This window comes from Podarcis raffonei, chromosome 5, assembly GCF_027172205.1.
Source record: "Podarcis raffonei isolate rPodRaf1 chromosome 5, rPodRaf1.pri, whole genome shotgun sequence".
Lineage (NCBI taxonomy): Eukaryota > Metazoa > Chordata > Lepidosauria > Squamata > Lacertidae > Podarcis > Podarcis raffonei.
In genome coordinates, this window is record NC_070606.1 from 94,546,020 (window position 1) to 94,565,165 (window position 19,146).

The following is a 19,146-nucleotide window of genomic DNA, read 5'->3' on the forward strand; positions in this document are numbered from 1 at the left end:
AAATTCAGCAGGTGAAGCTTTTCTTGACATGGCGGTGAAATGATGGAGAGTGTTGATCTTGCTGAAATGGTGATCTTGGTTGATCTTGCTGAAACCTGGTGTGCAAGTACTCCTGGTACCGCGCATGAAAATGTAAACAGGTCTCAACCCCGTTTTGCATTTGTTGTGTGACCCTGATGGTGAAGTCAGCTGCAATGCCAGGAAGACCTTCCCCTCACCATGCGCGAAGGCAGGGCTGAACTGACCTGCAGTTACTTGCCAGCCATTTCTCAGTGCTAACTCCCCTGATGCCTTCACCAGGGAAATTGGTTAGGGAGATGTTTGACAGACTCTCATCTGCCTCAGCTTGTCTCTTCCAGGCCGGTGGCCAGCATTGACGATGGCTTCCCAGAAGCCATGCTTGGCTGGGAGCCTGCTGGCTGTTTTGGAATCAGGAACATGTACTTCCCTCCAATTGCCTTCTGAGCCTCGCTGGGGCTTCTTCCTGGGTGGAAAGGTATTGAGGGTCACCTGCAGAGTTTTGCAGTGCATCTTCTGCACACGTCAAAAAGGCAGGTCAACTGGGCTTGGATTCAAGGGTGGCTGCTTTGCATTCATGAGATGGATGCAAAAATTGCAGTGGGGAGAGAGAGAGTTCATTAGCGTGGCATGCAAGAGTGCATCCAGATCTGTTTGCAAACAGAAGTTGCTGTGCCTTCTCTCCTCCCCTGTGCAACCATGTCAGAGTGAGCCCGTTGTCCTAATGCCAAGCACAACATTCTGCAAATCAGATGCTAATTTCAGTCGACGATCTTGAAACTCCCCTCATACTTTAGTGGGGCTGCCTACATTTTAAATTTCATTTTTTAAATGTGCAGTTAATGTTGAGTTGGCTGTACTTTTTTTTTTGTTTTTTAAGTCAGTGACCTTTGCAGATAACTACTAAACCCTATTTAAAACTACAGTGGTACCTCGGGTTACAGACACTTCAGGTTACAGACGCTTCAGGTTACAGACTCCGCTAACCCAGAAATAGTACTTTGGGTTAAGAACTTTGCTTCAGGATGAGAACAGAAATTGCGCACGGTGGCGCGGCGGAAGTGGGAGGCCCCATTAGCTAAAGTGGTGCTTCAGGTTAAGAACGGTTTCAGGTTAAGAACTGACCTCCAGGATAAATTAAGTTCTTAACCCGAGGTACCACTGTACTGCAGAACCACACCATATGTTTAAAGCACATGGGTTCTCCCAAATTATCCTGGGAACTGTCTTTTCTTCTTAGCTATGTCTGTGTTTGTATGAGTTATGTGTGTCTTGTTTGTATTTGTATTGATTCTTGTGAGCCGCCTTGAGTCCCGGTTCTGGGGGAAGCAGTGGAATATAAATGAATAATTTGCATAACGTTGACCGCACTGCTATCCGTTTCTGAATCCGATGTGCCATCTCTGACAGTCACTGTTCCCTTAGGTGCACATTCCCAACCGCTGCGAGGCAGGTGGCATTCGGCTGGCTCCAGAGGACCCCGAGGATGAGCTTCCAGGAGACCCAAACCCCAGGGACCCCGAAGAGCTGAAGAAAGACCCCAGCTCCTGCTACTTTGAAGGGCAGCACCGGCCCCATGGCTCCCGCTGGGCCCCAGAGTATGACAAGAAATGCTCCGTATGCAGCTGCCAGGTGAGCAGAAAGGCAGGGCCACCTCCGTAAACATCCCCAAAATAATAAGTTTTGTACAAACAGGAAGGTGTCTGTGCTCACCAAGATCCCACTACAGCAGCCTTTGCCAACTTGGAGCTCCCCAGAGATAGTTGGACTCCATTCAAAACAACCTTGACAGATTAGAGAACTGGGCCAAAACAAACAAGATGAACTTTAACAGGGAGAAATGTAAAGTATTGCACTTGGGCAAAAAAAATGAGAGGCACAAATACAAGATGGGTGACACCTGGCTTGAGAGCACTACATGTGAAAAGGATCTAGGAGTCTTGGTTGACCACAAACTTGACATGAGCCAACAGTGTGACGCGGCAGCTAAAAAAGCCAATGCAATTCTGGGCTGCATCAATAGGAGTATAGCATCTAGATCAAGGGAAGTAATAGTGCCACTGTATTCTGCTCTGGTCAGACCTCACCTGGAGTACTGTGTCCAGTTCTGGGCACCACAGTTCAAGAAGGACACTGACAAACTGGAACGTGTCCAGAGGAGGGCAACCAAAATGGTCAAAGGCCTGGAAACGATGCCTTATGAGGAACGGCTAAGGGAGCTGGGCATGTTTAGCCTGGAGAAGAGGAGGTTAAGGGGTGATATGATAGCCATGTTTATTTATTTTTTTATAATATATTTACGGAGCAATGGATCCAAACTACAAGAAAGAAGATTCCACCTAAACATTAGGAAGAACTTCCTGACAGTAAGAGCTGTTCGACAGTGGAATTTGCTGCCAAGGAGTGTGGTGGAGTCTCCTTCTTTGGAGGTCTTTAAGCAGAGGCTTGACAACCATATGTCAGGAGTGCTCTGATGGTGTTTCCTGCTTGGCAGGGGGTTGGACTCGATGGCCCTTGTGGTCTATTCCAACTCTATGATTCTATGATTTGTCATGGATGCTTTAGCTGAGATTCCTGCATTGCAGTGGGTTGGACTTTCCAACTCTACAATTCTATTATTCTGTGATTTTCATCAGCCCCAGCCTGAATGGCCAAGGGTGAGGGGTGATTGGGGTCAGGGCCAGCCTGTTGGGATGTTTCCAGGGAGACGGGGGCGTCTGGCAGGCCCCCTGTTGGCTCCAGACCACCTGCTGGCAGCCGGGCGATCTCTGGTTCTCGGAACAGCATCAAAACTGTGACTCAAGCCTCAAAGCCCTTTAGAGACTGAGCATGCAAGCCAGCAGAGAGAAGAACTCTTTTCAACAGAAGTAGCGGACAGAGGCATATGTAAGCATATTTGCAAGCATTGATTCAGCATCAGGACAAGGGGAAAACATGTCCTCTTCCCTTCCGTCCAAGCAAAACAGCATAAGCAGAAGCTATATACAACTGACGTTCCCAGCAGACTGTGCTGGAAGTAAACAGACATGTGACATACAACAACTCCACATGCCTGTTCTAAAGGTGGAACGGAACTATATCCTAATATCAGCCCCAGCCTGAATGGCCAAGGGTGAGGGGTGATTGGGGCCAGCCTTTCCGTAAGGTGGGAGAAGCAGCCACCTCGGGCAGCACCCTCATGGATGCCCCACCTGTCCTCACACCTGCAGTGCCGGCATTGGCACTGATTTCTGGGAAGATTTTGCGAGATCTCACCGGAACCTGCTGGCATTGCCAGTATTTCATGCCAGCCTAGGGAAGGGATGCTTTGACAGACGTGGCAATGGAAGGCCAGACTGGCACTTCTTGTTTTGATTTGAGCGGTGAAATGGGACACACCAGCCCTGATGGGAGTTGTATTTCAGCAACATCTGGATATGTCAAGGACTGGACTTTCTACTGAGCTACGATGGTCCTTCTCCAGACCGTTGCTCCTTTGTGAAAGGAGATCAATGCTAACACCTGCATGCTCATTCAGAGCTGCCGTTGTCTGAATAGCATCAAGGCTGGGTGCAGAATCATAGCCGCTCCTCAAAGTGTATCAATTCTAAGAAGGTAAGGGTGTAAGGATGGGCATGCAGGAACAGAACCCGGGTTGGAAAGAAGCAGATTCTCCAGAACTGTGTGAATGGGATTTGACACCTTCCTTTCTCTGCCCGCTGCTTTTCAAGTCAGGCTTCCGTGGTGGAATGACTCTTCTCTTCTTGTTGCCTCCCCTTCCCTATCCTGCACCATAGAAGCGCACTGTTATCTGTGACCCTGTCCTGTGCCCGACACTCAACTGCTCCCGGCTGGTGCACCTGAGAGATCGTTGCTGTCCTGTGTGTGAAGGTAACATGGGGTTGAGCGGGGCCAGGTTAGAAAGTTGCAGAAGGAGAAGGGAGTTGGGAGGAGGGGGTTCTTAGTCTTATACATTGCAAATATCCAGAGGGATCCAGAGGTAGGGAGCAAGATGCAGAGCAAGACTGAAGTCTTACTCCTGGATCAGATATGTAAAAAGGCAGCAGTTTCCATTCTGACATATTCATCAGTCAGCACTGTTTCCATTCCACTGCAGTTCTGTTTCTGCCAAATCCTAAGTTATTTGCCTTGGTTCCACTATTCAAGTAACTATCTAAGGTTTCCTTTACATAACTTACACTCATTTGCCCTCCACCCCTGGCCTAGATTGCCGCAGGTTTCTCACTCCTGAGGTAAGAGGACTTAGCAGTTCCAGACACAGCGACCGTTGCTGCCCCTGCCCCTATCTGTTCCCCACGAGCCTTTCATGTCTTCATGTCTCCTACCATATCTTCCTGAACAGAGGAAAAGGAAAGCCCAGGAGGACCAAGAGCTGCTGAGAGAGCCCAAGACAGCAGCGAAGGTAAGGGGAAGGGAGAAGATTTTTCTGCAAGCAGAGGTGGATTTAAGGCAGAATGACTGGTTCCACCACCCTGGGCGCCGGGCCTAGGGGTGCCACAGCGTCACAATTATGACATAGCCAGCTCCCAGTTGGAGGTCCGTTGACCCCAGAGGGTTTGTGTGACCCACCCAGGGAGTCTGTGGCCCCATTCACACAGCAAAAACTACCATAGAGGTATCAGAATCTCCAAAAGCAGGGAGTCCATGGCTTGGCTTTTGAAAAATGGGGATCCACAATACTTAGCTAATTAGGAACTACAGACTTAGTGAATTGAGCAGAACGGAAGGCAAGAGGCAGAGGGGGTGCCAAATTGTGTCCTCGCAGAGGGTGCCACTGAAATTTGAAAGACCACCGTCTGTCACTGCTGCAAACCTCCTGCAAACCTGATAGCCAGCAAACCTGGCTATCCACGGAGAATGAGAGATCCAAGTGAGGCGTTGCATCAGTGGGGATGGCTGGTCCACTAGGGAGAGTGGGGCACTGTCCCTCCAACCACAGCCTGCCCTGAGCCAGCCCCATATTCCCTACCTTCTTACAGCCAGTCCCAGGGGGCGGGGGGAGTTCCTGACTATCCTCCTTAGTCTCAGGGTCTCAGTTTGAGGAGGAGGTTGGGGGCAAAACTAGAAGGCATTGGCTCTGCCTAACATTAACTGTGGTGCCAACTCCTATTTGGGCTACCGGTTTTCTGCCAGAACCAAACCAGCCATTAGGCAGGGTGAGGCCACTTCCTCAAGTGGCAAAAGACCTCCCACCCCCTCCCCCGGCAGCACAGCGCTCTGACATAGCTCAGTCGGTAGAGCATGAGCCTCTTAAACTCAGGGTCACGGGTTCAAGTCCCATGTTGGGCGAAATATTCCTGCATTGCAGGGGGTTGGACTAGATGACCCTTGTGGTCCCTTCCAAATCCACAACTCTATAATTCTGTAATGCACCTCCACCAGTGGTGGAGAAGCTGCATCGGTGCCAATTTTGAGCCAGGTCATGTCCATTTTGGGTGAGATCTAGCCTGAAATCATGTGAGATCTTAGGGACTGTGCAAGATCTTGTGCAATTTTGGGTGGGATCTCACCCCAAATCGGCATGGAGTGAATTCTCATTAAAAAGCCACATCATCTCCTTGCAAACCGATTGTAAGGAATGCTCAGTAAACAAGTCTCCATAATCCACCCTCTTAGAGCATCCCTGTTCAGTACAACGTGTCCTTCAGCTCGAAGAGCAATGCACAAGCCCCTTTCAAGACTGGGGAGATGCACTCTGACCTTCCTTCTCCCACTGCAGGCTGTTACTTTGAGGGCGACAAGACGTGGCGAGGAGCAGGCACCCACTGGCACCCTGTGGTCCCTCCCTTCGGCCTCATTAAATGCGCCATCTGCACCTGCAAGGTGGGCTCGTCAGCCAGGCCCTTGAGAGAAGCCTTCAGAGGAAGCCAAAGCTCACAACCAAAGAAAACCCTCCTCCTCCTCTCCTTTGCTTCTCAAATGCTTTGTTTATGCTGGGGTAAACAAGAAGCTGGTCTGTGGGCTTCTTTTAAAGCTTGGTGGCCATCACTGACTCATGGACATCCAAACGAAGCTGAATTCTGGGTGGATAAAATAAAGTATTTTTTCATGTAGTGCGGTTAAACTATGACTCTCACTTCCATAGTAGTGTTTTGAGAGAAGGAGAAAGAAAAACTTTTCTCTGTTTGTTTGCTCCATGCCATGTATAATTTTATAAACTTCTTTACTAGTCATTTTCTTTAAACTAAAAGTCCCCAGTGCCACAGACTTTCTTCATAGGGGTGCCTCTCCAGCCCCTTGATCATTCTGGTTGTCCTTTTTTAAATCTGTCTTTATAATAACAATAATTTTTTTTATTTATACCCTGTCCATCTGGCTGGGTTTCCCCAGCCACTCTGGGCGGCTCCCAACAGAATATTAAAAAAACAATAAAACATCAAACATTAAAAACTTCCCTAAGCAGGACTGCCTTCAGATGTCTTCTAAAAGTCAGATAGCTTTTTATTTCCTTGACATCTGATGGGAGGGTGTTCTACAGGGCGGGTGCTATTACTGAGAAGGCCCTCTGTCTGGTTCCACGTAACCTCACTCCTCGCAGTGAGGGAACTGCCAGAAGGCCCTTGGAGTTGGACCTCAGTGTCCGGGCAGAATGATGGGGGTGGAGCCGCTCCTTCAGGTATAGTGGGCCAAGGCTGTTTAGGGCTTTAAAGGTCAGCACCAACACTTTGAATTGTGCTTGGAAACATACTGGGATTGTGCTCAGAAACGTACTTTGTGTACGCATATACATTTGTGCATGTGTATACCTTAAGGCTGGTTTGCGCATGGTGCTCTGACCCTAAGGCTCACAGTCTGTACCTGCCCACACTCTTTGCACAGGGAGCCACAGGGGAAGTTCACTGCGAGAAGGTCCAGTGCCCTCACCTGACCTGCAGCAACCCCATTCGGGCCAACCCATCGGACTGCTGCAAGCAATGCCCAGGTGAGCCAAGGGTTCTGGCACAGCAAGCGGAACCAAGCAGTACTCCACCAGCTGCAAGTCCTTTTGCTGCCACAACTCTGGTTGTTCACATGGGGTGGGATAAAGGAAGCGACTGTCCCAGTGCTTTTTCCCAGCAGGAAAGAAGAGGTAGGGAAACCTATGGCCCTGTGGATATTGCAGGACTCCAACTCCCAGCTCAGTTTCTGCCAACGGCACAAATCCAATCGCCATAGAGGCAAGGTGCAGGTTACAATAAGAGTCATTGATGCATAGCTAAGTGCAAGAAACGACAGCTTGCTGGTCCCCCTATTCAGTTGCTGAGCTTCTGCCTCTGCCATAACAGCTCTCAGTTCAGAGCATTCCCAACAAATAGCTGCCCAGCCTCTTGCAAGAGACTCTTGCTGAAGTTGCAAGCAAGACCACAGAAGCCTGAAAAGGCAACTGCCAGCAACAGCAGTCCTCCTGCCTGCCTTTGCGATGAGTCATTCATTTAGCGTGCTCTGGAACTCCCTGCCTAGTGACAGCAAGCAGGCGCCTTCATCATACTGCTGGAAACTTTTCAGTTTCAGTGGGTCTATTCAGAGGCAAGATTTGGCTGCATTTGTGTTTTTCAATTTTTTAAAAAATGTTCTACTGTTCATTTTTCTTGACTGTTTTTTTAGATCCTTTTAATTTAATTTAACCGTCTTAAATGTGTTTTTAATTTTATTTTATTGTGATGTATCACTGGCGTGTTCACTGCTCTGGGCTCCTTTGCAAGGGAAGGCTGGGATATAATTTAATGAAATAAATATAAATTAAAATGTTCTATTTTCCTTGATGGAGCAGAGCTGTGCCTGGACTGTGCCACTTCGGATGGCAGTGGGCGGCTCACACAAATGAATATTCCTCTATACACACACAAAGAAGCATCACTGCACCTAGGGTCACTGAAACTAGCATGTCAGGGAGAAGGACATGCTAGAAGGTATATTTGGAGCCAGTGTGGTGTAGTGGTTAAGAGTGGTAGTCTCGTAATCTGGGGAACCGGGTTCGCGTCTCCGCTCCTCCACATGAAGCTGCTGAGTGACCTTGGGCCAGTCACACTTCTTTGAAGTCTCTCAGCCCCACTCACCTCGCAGAGTGTTTGTTGTGGGGGAGGAAGGGAAAGGAGATTGTTAGCCGCTTTGAGACTCCTTAAAGGGAGTGAAAGGCGGGATATCAAATCCAAATTCTTCTTCTTCTTCTTGGTTTTTGCAGCGGGGGAAGCTTACAGTATCTGAAGTGGTTCAGCCCAGACATAGACTCCTCTGCCTCTGAGACCTTTTAAACCAGTCATAGTTGTGTCCTTAAACGCCACCGTCATGGGAGTTGACCAAGTCAGTATTGGGAAGGAAGCCTAAATATTTCCTTTGAATTCTCCGTGCGTTTTGTTCTTGGTGACCTCATGATTTAGGCATTTTGGGATGTTTTTTTCCACCAGGGAGTGTTCTGGGGCTCATGGCCGCATCTTCCTCGCCCTTCCAAATGTTCTCTCTGTGTTCTTTCCGCAGCCCCAGAGAGAAGTCCCTCTGCCCTCTCTGACATGATGCAAGCGGATGGACCCAGGGCCTGCAAGTTTGGGCGGCAGTGGTACATGCACAACGAGAGCTGGCACCCCACTGTGCCCCCCTTTGGGGAGATGAAATGCATCACCTGCTGGTGTTTGGTGAGTGAGGGGCAGAAGGTGGCAGAGGAGGAGGGAGTTGAGCTGCAGGGGTTAGGACAGCCCCAGGCCCCAGGTCAAGGTGGCTTTTGGGAGCCTGGCTTCAGTGCACTTTCTGTAGACTTGCCCTGACCACCAGCACCACCTCATACCACTCAACTGTCCCGAATTGAGCAAAGCATCCCGGAATTGCAGACTCCATCCCTGTTTCCAATTGGATCCTGGAATGTCCTATTTTTCGATCCGGTACTCTGGTGGGAGTCAGCTGGCTCACACCAGAGACACTCAGGTTGTTGTTGTTTTTGTCTCGCGCTAGTCAGCCAGCTCCAGAAAGAACTGGGGATCAAAACACGAGCGTCCCAATTTTGATCATCAGCGGGATGCTGGAGGGTATGCCACCCCCAAGTTTTGGCTGTAGTGTAAATGCCTCCTGCTGTCCTTTTTTTCAGTCTGGGGAGACTCACTGCCAGCGCCAAGAATGCTCTCCTGCCTCTTGCTCTGGAGGGGAGAAAAGGGAGGACAGCTGCTGCTCCAAATGCCACGGTCAGTAGGAGTGTAGTTCTGTGTAATATAAATGTAACATTATTATGATAATCATTATTATCTATGGACTTCTTCAGTGGGCAGAATATTTTAGTCCTGCCTTTTTATCAGTATGAATGTGCTCTTAGCTTTTACTCTGCTTTAGTTCTGTGTTCCTTTTTGTTTTAAAAAAGTAGAGCTAATAATTGTAGAAGTGTAGAGCTGGAAGGGACCACGAGGTTCACACCCAGCCACCCTGCGCTGCAGGAATTTTTTGCCCAATGTGGGGATCGAACCCATGACCCTGAGATGAAGAGGCTCATGCTCTGCTCACTGAGCTATCTATAATAATGAACTGATGAGGACAGGTCTTGCTCAACAGAAGAGGGTTAGATTGCAAATGACTAGCCTTCTTTTCCAAACTGCAGGATGAGTGATTTCATGGGGCCTCAGCTGAATCTGCTGCTGAAAACACAACTTGGAGGTTTCCAAGTTCCAGCTCCCACTAAGCAACACGTGTGCCCCTAAGATTGTGTTTCCAGTTCCCACTGCACACACACACACACACACACACACACAAAATTTGTTAAGCCTGCCTTTTCACCTGGACTACACCTAGAGAAGTCTGGGAATGTTGTGGATAGTAGGAGATGATATATTGCTTAAATATTATCCTTCCTTACTCATGCTAGTGAGCCATTTAGCAGAGCATATTCCCCCCTATACAGCAGGAAGCAAGTTTGCAGATTCGTTTGAATCTCTTTAGTTAAGCAATCCAGTCCCGCATGCCCAGATTGGATTATTCCTGGTAAGACCCCTTTTGACCCCTCTTAAAAAGAAACAAAGACACAACAGTCTTCCTTAAACAGTAACAAGAAGTTTACTTACATTCAGTTCACAGTATGATCCCTGAAGGCAGGCTTTAGCTTGTAGTTGCAGAAGAAGGTGTGGATTTATCCCATAAGGGAATTCATCCCATGTGCTGCTGGCAGAGAGCCAGCAAACAGCATCAGGAAACAGGCATCAAGAAGGAAAGCACCAAGAGAGGAAGATGGCTGCGTGACTGGCCCTTTTTGTGGGGTCTGCAAGGGTCATGCCCACCTACTGTATACCTGAAGGAGCGTCTCCACCCGCATCGTTCAGCCTGGACACTGAGATCCAGCACCGAACCAGACAGAGGGCCTTCTCGGTAGTGGTGCCCGCCCTGTGGAACGCCTTCCCTTCAGATGTGAAGGAAATAAGCAGCTATCTGAAGGCAGCCCTGTTTAGGGAAGTTTTTAATATTTGATCGTGTTTTTAATATTCTGCTGGGATGCTGCATTGCTTTTAACACTTGATTGGGAGCTGCCCAGAGTGGCTGGGGCAACTCAGCCAGATGGGCAGGGTATAAATAAATTATTATTATTATTATTATTATTATTATTATTATTATTATTATTATTACTGTTGGACTTCTTTGCCAACACAGAGTATGCGCAGCAACTGGAGCGTAGAAATACAAGGCTGTCCGCAATATCTTTGCTTATGTAACAGTCAAAAGCTGCAAGCCATCACTCCTCACCAGCAGCATACAAAACATTTAATCAACTTAAATACAGTTTTCAAATAATCAATTATCCTATCACATTCCTTCCTGCATCCAGTGCAGAAAGTAAACTCCCCTTTTAATTAAACAGGTGTACAGCTAAGTAGGTCAAACTGCACACATATACCTGTGAGCTTTAATTATCCAACCCTGTTCCTGCATAGCATCATTGACCACTTTAAGATAAAGAGAAACCAACACCTACCTGGTCACATGCAGGGGAAGCACGCTCCAGACCAGGTGTAACAGGAACTTCAACTGGCTGGATCAACATCCCCCTGTCTGTGTCAATGCAAACAAGGAACGTTGTATTTGACTGCTACAAGGATTACATCCCACAAGGAGGTGCAGAGTCTATTGCAAAAGAAAAAAAACAAAACACAATGAAGGCAGCTTTTAGTGTAGCCTTCCTTTGCTTTGGGTCCTGCTCTCTTGTTTACTTAAAACCTCCCCCCCCCCCAATTGCCTTGCAGCACCAGATGACACTCAGGAGATGCCACGAGATGAAGCTAAGGATTCCTGGAGACACTAGCTGGCTGGCTGGACCAGGGAGCCCAGATGTCACGGTGGGCACTGCCAAGTGCTGGTAGAGCTGAAGAACAGGGCATTTTACAGCTGGCGCTTCGCAAGACCTCCCCAAACCCCTCCATGTTGTGTTGGCTTCCTAAGTCAACAGAGGAGAGGGGGCGACTTCTGCTCTTGCCACAGAATGAGCAGCCATCCTTTTGAGTGCCTGGCATGCTCTTGGCTCTCTGCTCCCTGGCACCAGCCTGGCTGTCGTATATATTTTGGACCGGCATCCGCGAAAGGAGATGGGGGATCCACAAGCCTCTTGGGGACTGCAGGTGGCTGCCAAGCAAGGCTATAATTGCAATGGAGAGATGTGCGTGGCATTATCTGTTGTGCTAGGTAAAGCTGTTAGCCCCCTTCTCAGGGTGAGGTCTTGGAGCGCAGCTGGGAACCCTTGTATAGGACTGCAACAAATTCAAGAGTGCTGTGCCTCCATCCAACTGTTTCAGACGGCTTCATGTCTCCAGTACGTGGCTCACCCCCAGACCAGCCTGTATATGGTGTAAAATTGTCACCCTCTGCTGCATCTCTTTGGGGTCTGTTGTTGGGAAGGACTTGTTGTGTAATTTATGGTTTTTATGGGCAAGTTTCTGTTTGCTCCCCGCTCATCTCAATGCGGGAGGATTGTTACGGGAGATGATGTATTTATTAAAAAAAAAAAAAAAGAATCAGCGGCGAAAAGCTAGTGAGCTTTGGCAAGCGTTTTTGCAATTTCCCACCCTATCCCAAAGGTGTTTCTGTTGACTCGGATTGATGGCTTCAAGTTACAATGAAGGAGATTCTGACTCAACATCAGGAACAGCTTTCTGGCAGTAAGAGCTGTTCAACAGGGAAACGGTCTCACTCGGGAGGTGGTGGACTCTCCTTCCTTGGAGGTTTTGAAGCAGAGGTTGGATGGCCGTCTGCCATGGATGCTTTAGCTGAGATTCTTGCAATGCAGGGGGTTGGACTAGATGACCCTTTGGGTCCCTTCCAACACTATAATTCCATGATTCTTCATATTGCACTCTTGGGCACAGTCGGAGTAGAGCGCTGCCCTTACAAGAAGAACCTGCCGGATCAGGCCAGTGGTCCATCTAGTCAAGCATCTTGTTCTCATGGCAACTAACCAGACGCTTGTGGGAAACCCACAAACAGGACCCGAGTTCAAGAGCTCTCTTTCTTGCTGTCGTTTCTAGGAGCTGGTATTCATAAGCATTTGCTGCCATAAAGTCGGAGAGTCAGGATGACTAGTAGCCATTGATAGCTTTTAGCACCATGAATTTGTCTTTTTAAGCCTCCTGTGGGAGGGAGTTCCAAAGGTTCTGTGCTGTATGAATAAGTCCTTTCTTTTATCTGTCTTGAATCTCCCGACGTTTGGCTTCATTGAATGTCCATGAGTTCTAGCGTTAAGAGAAAGGGAGAAAAACTCTTCTCTTCCCACTTAAAATGTTATAAACTCCTATCATGTCACCTCTCAGGGCTCATCCATAATTTCCAGGAACACCACTTCCCTCTGGAAACTCCCTGCTGTTTACCACTGAATCTGAACAATCGTCACCTGGGTTTTCTGCAGATCAACCTTTACAGTGGTACCTCTCGATATGAACAGGATCCGTTCTGGAGCCCCGTTCACATCCTGAAGTAAACGTAAGACATGACTGCACGTCTCCGCGTGCGCAGGTCGCGTTTCGTTTCTTCTGCGCATGCGCGTGACATCATTTTGAATGTCTGTGCATGCGCGAGCGGTGAAACCCGGAAGTAACACACTCCATTACTTCCAGGTCACCGTGGAGCGCAACCCGAAAATACTTAACTTGAAGCTACTTCAACCCGAGGTATGACTGTATTCTGATTCAGCAGTATACAAAGGGTTTTCCCAAGGACAGTGATGGGTTGGGCCATAATGTGTGCATAAGGGGGGGGGGGACTGCTGGGGCAATCGCCCTGGGAGCATTTTTCAGGGGATGCACCACTCACTCCATCCTCCCCAAGCCAGCCCTGCACCGCTTTATGAGGCTGGGATTTGATCAGAGTTGGGGAGGATGGTCTGAGAAGGACTTCCTGCACCCTTCGATTCTAGCCTCACCCTCGAGGGGCTGGGATTGAAGAGCGTGTGGCTGTTGTGCCCTTCTCGTGCCACCTTCCCCAAGCCTGACCAGTTCCAAGCCTCACAAAGCGGCTCAGGGCTGGTGTCACTCCAGCGGTGTTCAACCTCTTGAACCCATGCCTAGAAATTACAGGACAAACAGGAGTGTGGAAGAGTCCTCATCTTTTTCTTGAACTAAAAAGTCCTAAGCGCTGCAACCATCATTTGGGTGGCTCTTTGCTGAAACTTTTCCAGCTCTGCAATGGGTTTTTTTAATCTACATCTGTTGTGGACAATGATAGCTTGCAATTCCGTAGCAGCAAGCCAAGCCGTGTGCCACCCTCAGGTGCTTTTGCAGCTCCCTGATTCCTCGTCCTGAGTTGCGCTAGCTCAACTGAACACAGTGGTTCTCAAACTTTTTTCTCTGGGCCACACTTTCATAATAAAAACAAATGATTATTGACAAGGTACAGGGTAAAGGTAAAGGACCCCTGGATGGTTAAGTCCAGTCGAATTTGGCTATGGGGTGTGGCGCTCATCTCCATTTTCAGGCCAAAGGAGCCGGCATTTGTCTGCAGACAGTTTTTTCCAGGTCATGTGGCCAAAACATTGGAAATCACAACTAAGATTGTCCTTGATATCAGTTGATGCGTTTGCTCTCATTTTGAAAAGATATCTATCCATATTCTGCAAATAAAAAAATAATATTTTGATACTGTACTATATTACACTGAAATGTTTAAACATTTCTTTGATGGTCCTTGAAACTTCCCACCCTGCAAGAAGCACTGACTTAAACGGGACCATTCTTTTGCAGTCATTTGTTGGGTCTAGTAATTATGGAGTTGCTACGCCCCCTGGTGGAAGGGATAAGTTCAAATTTGCCCATAGCACTTTCTCCGTTTCCCATGCAACATGTGGTGTAGGGACATGGGGTACGTGTTTAATATTTGATGACTAAGGATGGTGAATATAACAAACCAAAGCAGTGAGCTACTTGCATAGGGTTGGGTACCATAGCCTGCCAAAAGATTTGCAATAAGAACATAAGGAGTCATGCATACTCTCCAACATTTCTCTGATGAAAATAGAATCATAGAATCATAGAATCATAGAATCATAGAGTTGGAAGAGACCACAAGGGCCATCGAGTCCAACCCCCTGCCAAGCAGGAAACACCATCAGAGCACTCCTGACATATGGTTGTCAAGCCTCTGCTTAAAGACCTCCAAAGAAGGAGACTCCACCACACTCCTTGGCAGCAAATTCCACTGTCGAACAGCTCTTACTGTCAGGAAGTTCTTCCTAATGTTTAGGTGGAATCTTCTTTCTTGTAGTTTGGATCCATTGCTCCGTGTCCGCTTCTCTGGAGCAGCAGAAAACAACCTTTCTCCCTCCTCTGTGTGACATCCTTTTATATATTTGAACATGGCTATCATATCACCCCTTAACCTCCTCTTCTCCAGGCTAAACATGCCCAGCTCCCTTAGCCGTTCCTCATAAGGCATCGTTTCCAGGCCTTTGACCATTTTGGTTGCCCTCCTCTGGACACGTTCCAGTTTGTCAATGTCCTTCTTGAACTGTGGTGCCCAGAACTGGACACAGTACTCCAGGTGAGGTCTGACCAGAGCAGAATACAGTGGCACTATTACTTCCCTTGATCTAGATGCTATACTCCTATTGATGCAGCCCAGAATTGCATTGGCTTTTTTAGCTGCCGCGTCACACTGTTGGCTCATGTCAAGTTTGTGGTCAACCAAGACTCCTAGATCCTTTTCACATGTAGTGCTCTCAAGCCAGGTGTCACCCATCTTGTATTTGTGCCTCTCATTTTTTTTGCCCAAGTGCAATACTTTACATTTCTCCCTGTTAAAATTCATCTTGTTTGTTTTGGCCCAGTTCTCTAATCTGTCAAGGTCGTTTTGAAGTGTGTTCCTGTCCTCTGGGGTGTTAGCCACCCCTCCCAGTTTGGTGTCATCTGCAAATTTGATCAGGATGCCCTTGAGTCCATCATCCAAGTCGTTGATAAAGATGTTGAATAAGACCGGGCCCAAGACAGAACCCTGTGGCACCCCACTAGTCACTCTTCTCCAGGATGAAGAGGAACCATTGATGAGCACCCTTTGGGTTCGGTCAGTCAGCCAGTTACAAATCCACTGAGTGGTAGCATAGTCAAGACCGCATTTTACCAGCTTCTTTACAAGAATATCATGGGGCACCTTGTCAAATGCCTTGCTGAAATCAAGGTAGGCTACATCCACTGCGTTCCCTTCATCTACCAGGCTTGTAATTCTGTCAAAAAACGAGATCAGGTTAGTCTGACATGACTTATTTTTCAGAAATCCATGCTGACTATTGGTGATCACAGCATTCCTTTCCAGGTGCTCACAGACTGTTTGCTTAATGATCTGCTCCAGAATCTTCCCTGGTATTGATGTCAGACTGACTGGGCGGTAATTATTTGGGTCCTCTCTTTTCCCCTTTTTGAAAATAGGGACAACATTTGCCCTCCTCCAGTCTGCCGGGACTTCGCCTGTTCTCCAGGAATTCTCAAAGATGACTGCCAGTGGTTCTGAAATCACATCTGCCAGTTCTTTTAATACTCTTGGATGCAGTTCATCTGGCCCTGGAGACTTGAATACATCTAGACTAGCCAAGTATTCTTGTACTATCTCCTTAGTTATTCTGGGCTGTGTTTCCTCTGCTGAATCATTTGCTCCAAATTCTTCAGGTCGGGCATTGTTTTCTTTATCGGAGAAGACTGAGGCAAAGAAGGCATTGAGGAGTTCAGCCCTTTCTGTGTCCCCTGTTTGCATTTCACCATCTTCTCCTCTGAGTGACCCCACTGTTTCTTTGTTCTTCCTTTTGCTACGAACATACCCATAAAAGCCTTTTTTGTTGCTTTTAACCTCTCTAGCAAGCCTGAGTTCATTCTGTGCTTTAGCTTTTCTGACATTGTGTCTACACGTGCTGGCTATTTGTTTGAATTCCTCTTTGGTGGTTTCCCCCCTTTTCCATTTTTTGTACACATCCTTTTTTAATCTTAACTCAGTTAAAAGTTCTTTAGATAGCCACCCTGGCTTCTTTAGGCACCTTCCATGTTTCCGTCTCATTGGTATTGCCTGAAGTTGTGCTTTTACTATCTCCCTCTTAACAAACTCCCAGCCATCATGAACTCCCTTTCCTTTTAGTATTACTGTCCATGGGATCTCACCCAGCACTTCCCTAAGTTTTATGAAGTCGGCTTTCTTAAAGTCGAGAAATTGAGTCCTAGTATGCTTGGCTGCTCCTTTCCGCTGTATAGTAAACTTCAGAAGAGCATGATCACTCGCGCCTAATGATCCTTCCACTTCTACCCCACTAACCAGGTCATCAACATTGGTTAGGACCAGATCTAAAATGGCTGTTCCTCTTGTAGCTTCTCCCACTTTCTGGACAATGAAGTTGTCTGCAAGGCCAGTGAGGAATCTGTTTGACCTTATGCTCTTGGCTGAGTTTGACATCCAACAAATATCCGGGTAATTGAAGTCCCCCATTACTACTATCTCCCTTCCTTTTGCATGCTTGGCCATCTGTTCCAGGAAGGCATCATCTATGTCCTCCGTTTGGCTTGGGGATCTATAGTAAACTCCCACAATGAGGTCACTGTTATTCTTCTCTCCCTTAATTTTGACCCAAATGCTCTCACTTTGGCTTTGAGGTTCTAAATCTTGGATCTCTTCACAGGTATACACATCCCTGACATATAACGCCACTCCTCCTCCTTTCTTGTCTGGTCTGTTTCTCTGAAATAGATTGTATCCCTCCATTATTACATTCCAATCGTGGGACTTATCCCACCAGGTTTCAGTGATGCCTATTATGTCATATTTAGTTTGCTGTACCAAGAGCTCAAGCTCATCTTGTTTATTTCCCATACTTTGCGCATTAGTGTACAGACATTGAAGTCCATTAATCATTCCCCCGTGTCTCTTATTTAAGGATTTTTTCCTCCCACCACTAGGTCTGCGTGCTGTTTGCTCCATTCGGTCTATGACATTTGGATGATCATCTTCATCAATTGATAGACTCCTACCTTCAGGAGCACTGTCTCCCTCCCCCACATTAGTCAGTTTAAAGCCCTCCTGATGAGGTTTCTGAGATTTTTTGCAAAAACATTCCTACCAACCGTTGTGAGGTGCAGCCCATAGGGGTGTCCTATTCCCTTCTTCTTCTTCTTCTTCTTCTTCTTCTTCTTCTTCTTCTTCTTCCTCCTCCTCCCTGCCCATCTTAACAGCCTGAGCAGCTTCCAACATAACAAAACATTAAACATTTAAAAAAAACTTCCCTATATAGGGCTGCCTTCAGAAATCTTCTAAATGCTGTATAGTTACTTATCTCCTTGGCTTGGGGATCGCATAGCTCCATGGTTTGCAACATTTCTCCAATAAAAATAGGGACATCTTAAGGAAAAGCGGGACATGCTGGGATCAAATCAGAAACTGGGGCGACTACTGTAAATCCGGGACTGTCCCTGGAAAATAGGGGTGCTTGGAGAGCCTGGTCTTGGTTCATCAGACCAAAGGCCCATACAGTTGCAGCATTTTCTCCACAATAGTTATGGATATCAAGAGAATGCTTTGCAAAGCACATGTATGTTGAGAATCCAATACAGTGACAGCAAACTCAGAATATGGATTCTTAGGTAGCCAAAGCAGCACGCAGAAGGGGGGATGTCTCCAGGATCAGGTGGTGGCAAGGTGTTCAGAAGTACACAAAATCTTTAGGCCCAGTGGTGTAGCAAGGTCAGGTGGTACCCGATGCAGAAAATTTCTTGTCACTGCCCCCCAACATTGAAATCTAGTTGGACTCCCAAGAGACTGCGATCTACTCACAGTATAAAAAGACTGGCTGTGATCATTGTCATTGCCAGGAGTTGTTCAGTTTTTTAAAGGGAAGGTTTGACCAAAGTTGTTGAGCTTTTTGGGGGGTTACAGGGTTTGGGTCCTGAGTTGAGGAAGCTTCTGCTTCTCTCCTTCCCTCTACCCTCTGCTTCTCTGCTCGCCTGCCTCCTCCCTGTCCTCTCCCTGCCTGCTGACATGCCTCCTCCAGCATCCCAGGAGCAGGGGGCTGTAAAAACAAAGTGGGGAGGGGGGAAGGCCTCCAGCAAAGCAGTGCAACTCTGTCCCTTCCCCCGAGGGATGGGGTAGACAGGAGTCACAGGTAGGCAGTGCGCCAAATGAGATGAACCCCCTCAGAGATGACACCCAGGGCGGTTCACACCCACCTTGCTCTGCCCCTGTTTAGGACAAACTTGTTAAGTAGAGGAAGAACAAATTAGCATACAAAAATGTCTCTATTGGGAGAAATGCTCACTAAAATACTGGGAATTCTAATGTCAACTTTTTCTTTAAAGATAACAAATTGATGTGAAGAACTACAGATTGGAAAAACGGCGTAGAAACTGAAAGTGACAGGTTCCTTCATCCCTATATAGAGGCTTTTTAAAATCATATTTGTTTTGCGCATGTGTTCCCCTGCCCGCTCTTGTTGCAAAGTTCCTGCATTAATCGCAGAAATCCTAATCCACCATGGCAGACCTGACGATCATTGCCATGTTATTACCATAGGGGGAAAAGTCACAGAATCAATTTTCTTTTATCACACAACAGCCTTTGTTTCCAGAGCAACAAGGTGGCGAGTCATACAGCACAAGAGACATAAAAACTGACAGTTCAATTGGTTTCAAAATTTGTTGCACTCACAGAGACACTTTTTTTTTTTAAAAAAAAGAATTA

The 19,146-nt window shown here is 47.3% G+C and overlaps 1 protein-coding gene across 1 annotated transcript in view; it reads left to right on the forward strand.

The window, feature by feature from the left end:
• CHRD (chordin) overlaps window positions 1–12,523 on the forward strand; it is a 50,929-nt gene extending 38,406 nt beyond the window's left edge. The window contains exons 16-23 of the mRNA XM_053390697.1: window positions 1,444–1,650; window positions 3,795–3,888; window positions 4,361–4,420; window positions 5,738–5,841; window positions 6,838–6,940; window positions 8,473–8,627; window positions 9,074–9,167; window positions 11,205–12,523. Coding sequence (XP_053246672.1) covers window positions 1,444–1,650; window positions 3,795–3,888; window positions 4,361–4,420; window positions 5,738–5,841; window positions 6,838–6,940; window positions 8,473–8,627; window positions 9,074–9,167; window positions 11,205–11,263 — 876 coding nt within the window. The 3' untranslated portion in view covers window positions 11,264–12,523. The remainder of the gene's footprint in view (window positions 1–1,443; window positions 1,651–3,794; window positions 3,889–4,360; window positions 4,421–5,737; window positions 5,842–6,837; window positions 6,941–8,472; window positions 8,628–9,073; window positions 9,168–11,204) is intronic.
• Window positions 12,524–19,146: the final 6,623 nt, after the last annotated feature.